Source organism: Odocoileus virginianus, chromosome 26 (genome assembly GCF_023699985.2).
Source record: "Odocoileus virginianus isolate 20LAN1187 ecotype Illinois chromosome 26, Ovbor_1.2, whole genome shotgun sequence".
NCBI classification, from domain to species: Eukaryota; Metazoa; Chordata; class Mammalia; order Artiodactyla; family Cervidae; genus Odocoileus; species Odocoileus virginianus.
The window spans coordinates 47,257,146-47,269,570 of NC_069699.1; the positions used below are offsets into that span (position 1 = coordinate 47,257,146).

At 61.7% G+C, this 12,425-nt stretch overlaps 1 protein-coding gene across 2 annotated transcripts; it reads left to right on the forward strand.

Annotated features, from left to right (window-relative positions):
• The first annotated feature begins 20 nt into the window (after positions 1-20).
• Positions 21-12,260, forward strand: LOC110152304 (laminin subunit beta-2). 2 transcript variants are annotated; one of them, XM_020915954.2, is made up of 33 exons: positions 21-117; positions 209-297; positions 418-590; positions 676-811; positions 899-972; positions 1,370-1,558; positions 1,656-1,719; positions 1,956-2,158; positions 2,248-2,368; positions 3,047-3,235; positions 3,442-3,621; positions 3,744-3,856; positions 4,105-4,184; positions 4,274-4,406; positions 4,589-4,747; positions 4,828-4,955; positions 6,937-7,069; positions 7,248-7,440; positions 7,518-7,661; positions 7,884-8,115; positions 8,199-8,362; positions 8,450-8,674; positions 8,765-8,982; positions 9,084-9,180; positions 9,274-9,646; positions 9,729-9,913; positions 9,987-10,228; positions 10,306-10,654; positions 10,973-11,180; positions 11,281-11,422; positions 11,505-11,681; positions 11,773-11,932; positions 12,012-12,260. In XM_020915954.2, exons 2-33 carry the CDS (start codon positions 210-212, stop codon positions 12,146-12,148), a joined length of 5,409 nt encoding a protein of 1,802 aa, XP_020771613.2. In that variant the 5' UTR covers positions 21-117; position 209; the 3' UTR covers positions 12,149-12,260. The 2 variants fall into 2 exon arrangements, with proteins under 2 accessions (XP_020771613.2, XP_020771614.2); XM_020915955.2 differs by having other exon boundaries at positions 39-297.
• Positions 12,261-12,425: the final 165 nt, after the last annotated feature.

The following is a 12,425-nucleotide window of genomic DNA, read 5'->3' on the forward strand; positions in this document are numbered from 1 at the left end:
TGCTTTACTTCCTGCCATACTTCCCAACTTTGCTGAAAGTCGCTGGACTCCGAGCTAGTGGAGGGACCGCTGGACCAACAGAGGACCGAGTGGGGAATCTGCCAAGGACCCACACAGGCAGAGTCAACACGGGACCCCAAGGGAGGGGATAGGAGGGCACGGGCCCCAGACCACTCATCCCCCCTCATCCTCTTCCTCTCCTCTTCAGGATGGAGTGGGTCTCAGCAGGGGGACGAGGGAGGGACCTGCCGGGACAGCCTGGGCCCTGGCAGCTTCAGCTGGGCCTGCTGCTGAGCGGTGAGAGGGCCTGGTGAAGGCCTGGCGGGGATGGGATGTGATGGTGGGTCCTGGGGAGCTGGGTCAGGGGCTACGGAGGGTGGGGTAGTGTAGCAGAACCGGCTGACCCCCTGTTCCCAGTGCTGGTCACTGCCCTGGCCCAGGCCCCAGCCCCGGATGTGCCAAGCTGTTCTCGGGGAAGCTGCTACCCTGCCACAGGCGACCTGCTGGTGGGCCGCGCTGACAGACTGACCGCCTCATCCACCTGTGGTCTGCACGGCCCCCAGCCCTACTGCATCGTCAGTCACCTGCAGGTGGGACTGGGGTGGAGGTGGGGGGGCCGAGTCAGGAGGGACTAGCAGCGGCTGAGACATTGACCCTGACCCTGACCCGACCCAGGATGAGAAGAAATGCTTTCTGTGTGACTCCCGGCGCCCCTTCTCTGCCAGAGACAACCCAAACAGCCATCGCATCCAGAATGTAGTTACCAGTTTCGCACCACAGCGCCGGGCAGCCTGGTGGCAGTCAGAGAATGGTGAGGCTGTGGGTAGGGTATGGGGGGAGCTACCCAGGGCTGCCCACCAAGTAGCCTCAAGGCCCTGACCTCTGACTCCTGCCTCAGGTGTCCCCGCGGTCACCATCCAGCTGGACTTGGAGGCTGAGTTCCATTTCACGCACCTTATTATGACCTTCAAGGTGCCCGCATGTCTGGGAGCCTGCTTGAAGCACCCTGCTTGGCTCCCCAATGCCCGTGAACAGAGTCCCAGATCTTCAGCCCAGCCTCTCTGTACTCATACGCTGTGCCCTGGCTCAATAGGAGGCCCTTTCACCTCCCACAGCTTCTGATGCCTCCCACCTCCAGGCCTGTGTACATGCTGCCCCAATCCCAGGCTGGGTCAGGCGCTATCTCCCTGGGGCCCCTGACTCCCCCACTAGGGGTGGCTTTCCTTCCCGATTCTTTCTTGGCTCCCTCTGGTCACCCCTACCTCTCCATGAGCTGCTTGACAGCAGGCCCCAGCTGGACGGGGTTCTTGACAGGCCTGGGCTGGACTTGGGTCCTGGTGCCCACTGATGAGCTGCGCTCCCCACCCAGACATTTCGCCCCGCTGCCATGCTGGTGGAGCGCTCGGCTGACTTCGGACGCACCTGGCACGTGTACCGCTATTTCTCCTATGACTGTGCGGCAGACTTCCCTGGAGTCCCGCTAGCCCCCCCGCGGCACTGGGACGATGTCGTCTGTGAGTCCCGCTACTCAGAGATTGAGCCATCCACTGAGGGCGAGGTGAGGGCTGGGCTCTGGGCTTGGGGCAGAGAGGGGGCCTGGTGGGCGCGCCCTGGGACACAGGGCCAGCGTCTGCAGTGCCTCAATGCCCTCCCAGGTCATCTATCGGGTGCTGGACCCTGCCATCCCCATTCCAGACCCCTACAGCCCACGGATCCAGAGTGAGTGCTCCCTTCTCTGAGCCTGGCACAGTCCCAGCGTCCGGCTGCTGACTATTTGGGGCCTCAGGAGCTATTTTGGGTGTTTCCTAGGGCAGGTGCCAAGTCCAGTTTAGCTCATACAGCCAGAGACAGGAGGTCTCCCAAGGTGACCTTGGCAGCTTCAGCCCCCCGGTTGGCCGTGGGCCAGCAAGAACTGACTGGGCCTGTGGGTTCCCAATCTTCTTCCCTCTGCTTAGACCTGCTGAAGATCACCAACTTACGGGTAAACCTGACACGGCTACACACACTGGGGGACAACCTGCTTGACCCCCGGCGGGAGATCCGCGAGAAGTACTATTACGCCCTCTACGAGCTGGTCGTGCGTGGCAACTGCTTCTGCTACGGACATGCCTCACAGTGTGCGCCCGCCCCGGGGGCACCAGCCCACGCTGAGGGCATGGTGAGGACCTTCAGCTGGCTGGAGCTGGGCTGTGGGCAGGGGCGGGCCCGGGTGGGCCGTACTGACCACTCGTCTGCCCACCTGACTAGGTTCATGGGGCCTGCGTCTGCAAACACAACACTCGCGGCCTTAACTGTGAGCAGTGTCAGGATTTCTATCACGACTTGCCCTGGCACCCAGCTGAGGACCGCCACAGTCATGCCTGCAAGAGTGAGTGAGACCCCAGCCCCCACTGCCCCAAAACTCTGTGGCCTGGCTGTGCCCTGGGTACAACCTAGGGCTGGTTGGTTAAGTCCCTAACACCTAGATTGCATCTGAAGGGTATCTGGAAGGAATTCCCTGGTGGCCTGGTGGTTAGGACTTAGCACTTTCACTGCCAGGGCCTGCATTCAGTCCCTGGTCAGGGAACTAAGATCCTGCAAGCCATGAGACGTGGCCAGAAAAAAAAAGATTTGTGAAGGGGGCTTGATTGGTGGCTCAGATGGTTAAAGAAACTGTCTGCGATGCAGGAGACCTGGGTTTGGTTTGACCCTGGGTCAGGAAGATCCCTTAGAGAAGGAAATAGCAACCCACTGCTGTTTTCTTACCTGGAGAATTCCATGGGCAAGGGAGCCTCATGGGCTACAGTCCATGGGGTCGCAAAGAGTCGGAAAGGACTGAACAGCTAAGACTTTCACTTTTCTTCCTGGTCTTGATGCCCCCGGGGACTCCTTCAACCCTTCTCAACAGTCCGCTCTGATGAGGGGCCCTGTAGAAAGCCGAACCCCCACCCACAAATTCTGGCTGGAGGCAGGGACCTAAGGTGGCACTGGGGGCGCCTAAGTCCCTTCCTCTCGGGGTACGGTCCCTCCAGTGACCTTTGCCCTCTCCTCCCTCCCCTCTCCCAAGAGTGTGAGTGCCACGGGCATGCCCACAGCTGTCACTTCGACATGGCCATATACCTGGCATCCGGCAATGTGAGCGGAGGCGTCTGTGATGGGTGTCAGCACAACACAGCCGGGCGCCAGTGTGAGCTCTGCCGGCCCTTCTTCTACCGGGACCCGACCAAGGACCTGCGCGACCCTGCTGTGTGCCGCTGTAAGGCGGGAACTGAACCCTGGAGCAGGAAGGCTGTCCCCGGGTTAGGAGCAGAGGATGTGCCAGACTATGGCCAAGTTGCAGAGATTTGGGGTGGAGGGTGGGGGGCGGGTGGAGCCAGACTGGGAATCTAGGGTGGGGCTTGAGACTTGACTGGTGCTGGGCTCATTGGCCTAGGGTAACCCTGCACTTCTTTGTGCCCCCAGCCTGTGACTGTGACCCCATGGGTTCCCAAGACGGGGGCCGCTGTGATCCCCACGATGACCCTGCACTGGGGCTGGTCTCGGGCCAGTGTCGCTGCAAAGAACACGTGGTGGGCTCTCGCTGCCAGCAGTGCCGCGACGGCTTCTTTGGGCTCAGCGCCAGCAACCCCCTGGGCTGCCAGCGTATGTGTTTCCCAGTCGTGACTCCAGTCCTGACCTTGACCCTGGACCTCTTACCCTTGACTCAGCCAGACACGAGCACTGCCCCAGCTCCCCACAATGCTGATGGGTCTCCTTCCCTGCAGGATGTCAGTGTGACCCACGGGGCACAGTGCCGGGGGGCACCCCTTGTGACCGCAACAGTGGAGCCTGTTTCTGCAAGCGTCTGGTGACCGGCCAGGGCTGCAACCGCTGCCTGGTACGACTGGAGGGGCCCGGAGTTCTGTGCTTGTCCTCAGAGCACAGGGCTGGAGGTGGTGTCCATGCCCCCCTGGGTGGGTGCTGAGGGCTTAGGGCCTGAACCTGGGTGAGAGGCCAAGGGTGGGAGCCAGTGGTCTGGGGAGTGTACTTCCCCAAGGAGTATAGAGGCTGAGAGTCATCATTAGACTCTCTGCTGGGCAGAGAGGGGAATCTGTTTCGGGTCCTCAGCAACCTCTTGTCCCGCAGCCTGGCCACTGGGGGCTGAGCCACGACCTGCTTGGCTGCCGTCCATGTGACTGTGACATCGGTGGTGCCTTGGATCCCCAGTGAGTGCTGTAAAAGGGGCCCTGGGTGGGTGGGGAAAGGATCCCGGGCAGGATGGCGGATCCCTCTGGAGTAACCACCTGTTCCCCAGGTGCAACGAGGCCACGGGTCAGTGCCGCTGCCGCCAGCACATGGTGGGGCGACGCTGCGAACAGGTGCAGCCTGGTTACTTCCGGCCCTTCCTTGACCACCTAACTTGGGAGGCTGAGGAAGCCCGGGGGCAGGTAAGGGGGGGCACTGTTGGGGGGCAGGGCATGGATGGCACTGTGGATGGAGAGGCTGGGTTATGGGTGGCGCCTGGTGGAGGGAGGGTGTCTGCTTTGAGCAGAGCCTCCACTGGAGAGCTGGGGCCTGGGGACAGGCTGTGGCAGAAGACCTCCCCTCCCCTGGCTGCATTGCCTCCCAGGTACTCGACGTGGTGGAGCGTCTGGCAACCCCTGGGGACACTCCATCTTGGACCGGCCCGGGCTTTGTTAGGCTGCGGGAAGGCCAGGTGCTGGAGTTCGCGGTGGCCTCTGTACCGAGAGCCATGGACTATGATGTGCTGCTGCGCTTGGAGCCCCAGGTCAGACCCTGCGACACCTGACCCAGAGCTGACCCTCTGCACGTGGGAGCACCTCCTCCATCATCCCATGCCCCCCCCAGGTGCCAGAGCAGTGGGCAGAGATGGAGCTGACTGTGCAGCGTCCAGGGCCTGTGTCTGCTCACAGCCCATGTGGGCACGTGCTGCCCCAAGATGACCACATCCCAGGGACCCTGCGGCCAGGCACCAGGTGAGCACACTAGTGGGAGCACCTCCCACTGTGGGGGGGTGGGTTGTGGGTCAGCCCTCAGCTCCCTGCAGGGCACGTGGAAGACCCACTGCTTATTCATCTGTTCCTTCAAACACCTGCTCCTCCTGGGTGCTATTTGCTGATGCTGCTGGGCATGGTGCGGATCAGAGGAAGGAAGTAGAGAGAACCAGGCCTGCTCCTTCAGGGGTCCAAGTTCCAGAAGCCAAGGCAGGAATTAAGGGGAGCCCATTCAGTGTCAAGATAGGGGCTTGGGAGGGTGTCAGAGTGCTCTCAGCAGAGATGTAACTGGCCTGATTAAGGTTTTTATTATATTGGGGAGTTCGTATTTGTTTCATGGATCCTTTTTTAAAATCACTTTCTTTTAAACTTTTTATCATGTAAAAATAAAAATATATAGAAGCAGAGAGAATAGCATAGTGAGCCTGGCTGTACCACTATAGACATTTTGGCAACTTTACATTTAAGAAAGACTCCTCTAGTTTCCCAGTGGAGGATAGACCTAAAGGACCCAGGAGGAAGCTGGGAGCTCTGATGGAAGTTACTGAGTTAGCCGAGTGACAGCAGGCTGGACACAGGTAGCAGTTGAGGTGGTAAGGAGCAGAAGTTTCCATAGGGTTCTGGTGGCAGAGCTGACGGCTTAGACATGTAGGAAAGGGAGAAAATGTGGAAAGGTGACTCCAGGGTTTGGGGCTTGGGCGTCTGGATGGCGTGGCTTTTTTCTGAGATGGAGGCCTAGCGGGGAGCACTTCTGAGATGCTGAGACATGAGGGGACAAGGCCAGGGGGTAGTTGGACTTGTGTGTCTGGAATTACTGGAGGGCTCACGTTGGAGATGTAAGACTTGTCTATAAACAGGTGGTTCTCAATTAAATGACCAGAAAAAGGAAGGAGGAGCAGAACCAAGCTTTGGGGTACTCTAGTGTTAGAACCCAGTAGAGAGGGAACAGCTGGGGGATGGGGAGAAGTCAGGAGTCTGGACAAGGTCCCAGAAACTGAGAAGAGTGTCTGAGAAAGGAAGGCGTACTGTTCTCACTGCATGCTGCTGGACGCCTCAGCAGACAAGAATAGAGAAGTAGCCACTGGGTTTGGCTACAGGGAGGTCACCGGTGACCTTGGGACAAGCCGACTGCACTGGGTGTTGGGGCACAACTCCCTGGGAGTGGGAGGCTTAAAGAGTGGACACAGTGACCACGGTTACATTTTAGGGCTGTGTTGGGCTGGAGAACAAAGACAGAGCAGCAACTGAGGGAGACTTGAATCTTGAGTAAAGATTTTTTCAGGGAGGCTCAAAGAAGACCCCTAGGGTGGGTTTGGAAGCTGCTGGGAATGATCTGGGGCAGGGGGAGGTGATGCAGTCTTGGTGAAGAGGAGACATGGTTGAAGGGTGGAGGTGGAGGTTGGAGGAAGCGAAAAAAGGACATGGAGGGAAAACTGGAAAGTATTAAGGACTGATGCTGAAGCTAAAAGTCCAATACTTTGGCCACCTGATGCAAAGAACCAATTCATTGGAAAAAACCCTGACACTGGGAAAGACTGAAGGCGGGAGGAGAAGGAGATGACCGAGGACGAGATGGTTGGACGGCATCACTGACTCGATGGATATGAGTTTGAGCAAGCTCTGGGAGTTGGTTATGGACAGGGAAGCGTGGCATGCTGCAGTCCTTGGGGTTGCAAAGTGTAGGGCACAACTGAGCGACTGAACTGAACTGAATATTTGTGCCAGGTAAATGCTGTGGGGTTGCAAGGCCATATGGAGTATTTTCAGCACAGGCGATGATCCCAGTGAAGGCATATTAATGGGAATCTTCTGTACAGATTCTCTGCCTGGCTGTCAGCTGTCTGTGGCCCAGCGCAGTCTGTTTCTTGGCCAGTGGCTTGGTTGCTGGGTGTGGCGTGGGGAGGCCCAAGATGATGCATATGGGAACCATGGGTAACCCCCATACCCGTCCTCCCCTACCCAGGCACATGGTGTTTCCCAGACCTGTCTGCTTGGAGCCTGGCATCTCCTACAAGCTACATCTCAAGCTGGTGCGAACAGGAGGAAGTGCGCAGCCTGAGGCCCCCTATTCTGGACCCAGCCTACTCATTGACTCGGTGAACACCTCCCTCTCTCCACACCTACCAAGATGGTGGGGCCCGTGGGCTGTGTCCTGTAGTGGTGGCCGGATAGACGGGGCCGGGGATGGAAGAGGCAGGTCTGGGGGGGCACCAAGCTTAGTGATCCCACGAGGTCCAGGCTCTGAACCTCACTCTTCGTTGCTCATCTCTCAAGCTGGTGTTGCTACCCCGTGTCCTGGTGCTGGAGATGTTTAGTGGGGGTGACGCGGCCTCTCTGGAGCGCCGGGCCACCTTTGAACGCTACCGCTGCCACGAGGAGGGTCTGATGCCCAGCAAGCCCCTTCCCTCCGAGGCCTGTGCCCCCCTCCTCATCAGCCTGTCCACGCTGCTCTACAATGGAGCCCTGCGTGAGTGTATGTGGTGTGGCTGGGGGTGCGGAAGTGTGGGGGCTCAGCCTGACTTGCCCTGTTCCTTCTGCCCGCAGCCTGTCAGTGTGACCCGCAGGGCTCCCTGAGCTCTGAGTGCAACCCCGATGGCGGTCAGTGCCAGTGCAAACCCGCAGTGGTGGGGCGCCGCTGTGACCTCTGTGCCCCTGGCTACTATGGCTTTGGCCCCACGGGTTGTCAAGGTATTCACCGGCCTCATCCCTCCGATTGTCCGCCCCCCGCCCCACTACCGTCCTTCCTCCTTTTTCTGGCGCTACTTCTTCCTTCTTCTCATTCTGGCTTCGGACCCCACATGCTCAGCCCTGATCACTTGACCTACTCTTCCATCCCCTGACTTTCCACTCTGACCTCACCCAGCTTCCCCTCAAAGCCCCTCCCTGGCTCAGTCTCCGCCTTGCCCCCAGCCTGCCAGTGCAGCCCCGAGGGGGCGCTCAGCGGCCTGTGTGACGCCACCAGTGGGCAGTGCCCCTGCCGAGCTGGTGCATTTGGGCTTCGCTGCGACCGCTGCCAACGGGGCCAGTGGGGGTTCCCGAGCTGCCGGCCCTGTATCTGCCACGGGCACGCAGATGAGTGCGACCCCCACACTGGCGCTTGCCTGGGCTGCCGGGACCACACCGGGGGTGAGCACTGTGAACGGTGAGTCTGGAGCAGCTGTGGACGAGCGGGTGGGTAGGCACGCCACTCAGGGAGGATGCAGCGTTTCCCTCTCCTGCCTGCAGGTGCATTGCTGGCTTCCATGGGGACCCCCGGCTGCCCTACGGGGGCCAGTGCCGGCCCTGCCCCTGCCCCGAAGGCCCTGGGAGCCGGCGGCACTTTGCTACTTCCTGCCACAGGGATGGGTACTCGCAGCAGGTCATGTGCCACTGCCGGGCAGGCTACACAGGTGAGTGGGGAGGTGCAGGCGCGGGACCAGGGTGGAGCAGCTGGGCTGAGCACTCACGCCATCCCCCCCCCCCCCGACTGTGGGCAGGGCTGCGATGCGAAGCTTGTGCCCCCGGGCACTTTGGGGACCCATCAAGGCCAGGCGGCGGGTGCCAACCATGTGAGTGCAGTGGGAACATTGACCCCACGGACCCGGATGCCTGTGACCCCCGCTCGGGGCAATGCCTGCGCTGCTTACACCACACGGAGGGGCCGCGCTGTGCCCACTGCAAGCCTGGCTTCCATGGGCAGGCTGCCCGGCAGAGCTGTCACCGTGAGTGTGGGGATGGGGGGGACTGCCGGGCAGGGCTCCCCTTGACTGGTGCATGCCCCTTGACTGGTGTCCCCATCTCGGCTGGCACAGGCTGTACCTGCAACCTGCTGGGCACAGATCCCCGGCAGTGCCCGTCCACTGACCGCTGCCACTGTGACCCAAGCAGTGGGCAGTGCCCATGCCTCCCCAACGTCCAGGGCCTGAGCTGTGACCGCTGTGCCCCCAACTTCTGGAACCTCACCAGTGGCCGTGGCTGCCAGCCCTGTGCCTGCCACCCAAGCCGAGCCAGAGGCCCCAGCTGCAATGAGGTAGGGCACTTCCTGTGGCTCTCTGGGTGGGCGGGGCCAGCTGCCTGCCTCCTGTCTCTAGAGCTCTGCCCCTGATTGGCCTCTGCCTGTTCCCACTCTAGTTCACAGGCCAGTGCCACTGCCGTGCTGGTTTCGGCGGGCGGACCTGTTCTGAGTGCCAGGAGCTCCACTGGGGAGACCCTGGGTTGCAGTGCCGCGGTGAGGGGGCTAGAGGGGCCAGAGTGGATGGGGGGGTGCTTCCCAGGATGCCCCACTGGCACCCTAACTCTGTGGCCTGTCTTCTGCCCGCAGCCTGTGACTGTGACCCTCGTGGGATAGATACACCTCAGTGTCACCGTTCCACGGGCCACTGCAGCTGCCGCCCTGGCGTGTCTGGTGTGCGCTGTGACCAGTGTGCCCGTGGCTTCTCGGGAGTCTTTCCTGCCTGCCATCCCTGCCACGCGTGCTTTGGGGACTGGGACCGTGTGGTGCAGGATCTGGCGGCCCGCACACGGCGCCTGGAGCAGTGGACCCAGGAACTGCAGCAGACGGGTGTGCTGGGTGCCTTTGACAGCAGCTTCCGGCACTTGCAGGAGAAGCTGGGCACTGTGCAGGGCATCGTGGGCGCCCGAAACGCCTCTGCCGCCTCCACCGCGCAGCTCGTGGAGGCCACAGAGGAGCTGCGGTGCGGACGAGCCCGAGGATGCGTGGTGGGATGGGGCAGGGGCCCAACGTGCCAGGGCTGAAGTCTGTATCACTTCACACAGGCGCGAAATCGGGGAGGCCACGGAGCGCCTGACCCGGCTGGAGGCTGAGCTTACAGACGTGCAGGATGACAATTTCAACGCCAACCACGCACTGAGCAGTCTAGAGCGAGATGGGCTTGCACTTAATCTCACGCTGCGGCAGCTTGACCAGCATCTGGACCTGCTCAAGCATTCAAACTTCCTGGGTGAGTTGGTGACCCCTGAGGCAGGTGGCTCAGGGTGGATCTTCCGCTGACTGCCCGCCTCTGCCCAACTCAGGTGCCTATGACAGCATCCGCCAGGCCCACAGCCTGTCTGCAGAGGCAGAACGCCGTGCCAACATGTCAGCCCTGATAGTACCAAGCCCTGTGAGCAGCTCAGCAGACACCCGGCACCGGACAGAGGCCCTGATGAGTGCCCGGAGGGACGACTTCAACCGCAGGCATGTGGCCAACCAGCGGGCCCTGGGCGAGCTCTCTGCCCGTACCCACGCCCTGAGTCTGACAGGCATCAACGAACTGGTAAGGCTCGGTGTGGGGTGGGACATATGGGTGTGGCTGTTCCTTCCCCCAGCCCTGACTTGTTCTGTGCCTGGCAGGTGTGTGGGTCCCCAGGAGACGCGCCCTGTGCTACGAGCCCCTGTGGGGGTGCCGGTTGCCGGGATGAGGAGGGGCAGCCCCGCTGTGGGGGCCTGAGCTGCAGTGGGGCAGCAGCCATGGCGGACCTGGCGCTGGGTCGGGCCCGCCACACACAGGCAGAGCTGCAGCGGGCATTGGCAGAAGGTGGTGGCATCCTCAGCCAGGTAGCTGAAACCCGTCGACAGGCAGGCGAGGCCCAGCAGCGGGCCCAGGCAGCCCTGGACAAGGCTAATGCGTCCAGGGGCCAGGTGGAGCAGGCCAACCAGGAACTGCGGCAACTTATCCAGAATGTGAAGGACTTCCTCAGCCGTGAGCCTCCCTGTGGCCCAGGCCCCGTGGTGTTTCCCTTGTGTCTGTGTTCATACTTGAGTCAGAGCCCACACAGTACCTGTGTTTAGGACTACCAATGGGCAGGGACTCAGGATGTGTGGACCCTGAGCCCTGCCTTTATGTCATCCCAAAGTCCACGACCCCAAATCTGTGTCCCATGTAGAGTCCTGTCCTTGTGGTTACATCCGTCTGCCTGCTAGCAAATCCATACCCCATGTGTGGTCTCTGAGTCCATACCCCCAGGTTGTGTCCCTGTGCCCACGCTCTGACCTTAAGCCCTTGCCTGTGTCCCCACAGAGGAGGGGGCTGACCCTGACAGCATTGAGATGGTGGCCACCCGGGTGCTAGAACTCTCCATCCCAGCATCGCCTGAGCAGATCCAGCAGCTGGCGGGTGAGATCGCAGAGCGGGTCCGGAGCCTGGCAGATGTGGACACGATCCTGGCGCGCACTGTGGGAGATGTGCGCCGGGCAGAGCAGCTCCTGAACGACGCGCGGCGGGCACGGTCTGATCCCCAACCTTGGACCCCGCCGCCCGCCCCCCGCCACCCCTTCCTTGACACCTGATCCTGATCCTGGCAGGCTCTGACTCCCTCTCTTCCCCAGGAGCCGGGCTGAGGGTGAGAAACAGAAGGCAGAGACAGTCCAGGCGGCCCTGGAGGAGGCCCAGCGGGCACAGGGTGCTGCTCAGGGTGCCATCCAGGGGGCAGTGGTTGACACACAGGACACAGAGCAGACCCTACACCAGGTGTGGCCTCCCTGGACACCAGTGGGGCCAGGTTAGGAGCACACTGCATAAACCCCTTTAATCCTGGGCCCACCCACGGCAGGTGCAGGAGAGGATGGCAGGTGCCGAGCAGGCACTGAGCTCCGCAGGTGAGCGGGCTCAGCAACTGGATGGTCTCCTGGAGGCTCTGAAACTGAAGCGAGCCGGGAATAGCCTGGCAGCCTCGAGTGCCGAAGAAACGGCTGGCAGCGCCCAGGATCGTGCCCGGGAAGCTGAACAGGTGGGTTGAGGCAGAGCCAGCTGGAAGGGCTGGGGTTAGAGGCTGGGCCTCCACTGGGCCACCACCCAGCCCCCGGCCTCTATATCCACAGCTGCTGCAGGGCCCTCTGGGGGACCAGTACCAGACAGTGAGGGCCCTGGCTGAGCGCAAGGCCCAGGGTGTGCTGGCTGCGCAGGCGCGGGCAGAGCAACTTCGGGACGAGGCTCGGGGCTTGTTGCAGGCCGCTCAAGACAAGCTGCAGCGGTTGCAAGGTGAGAATGGGGGTGGGTGGGCCCCAGAAAGGTGGGGCTCTGGGAGAAGGACCCTTCACCTGAGACCCGTCTCTGCCAGAGCTGGAAGGCACTTATGAGGAGAACGAGCGGGCGCTGGAGGGCAAAGCGGCTCAGCTGGACGGGCTGGAGGCCAGGATGCGCAGTGTGCTTCAGGCCATCAACTTGCAGGTCCAGATCTACAACACCTGCCAGTGACCCCCTGCCCGAGGCGTCCCCCAGTCCCTAGCCTCACCCCGCACGCATGATCGCCTGTGCATGAACAGTCCTCAGCCTGGCAAGGCCCCCGCAATAAACCAGTGTGAATCCCCGGGTGTGGTCTGGACTCTGATTTGGGGAGGGCGGGGTCTCTGGGAGGAGTCTGTAGAGGCGGCCACCCGCTGGGCCCCAGCGAGACCCAGGCACCGGAGCCCCGCCCCCTCCGCTCGGCCCGCCTCCGGAGCTGCCCGGCGCCGCGTGCCCGCTCCCGCCGGAT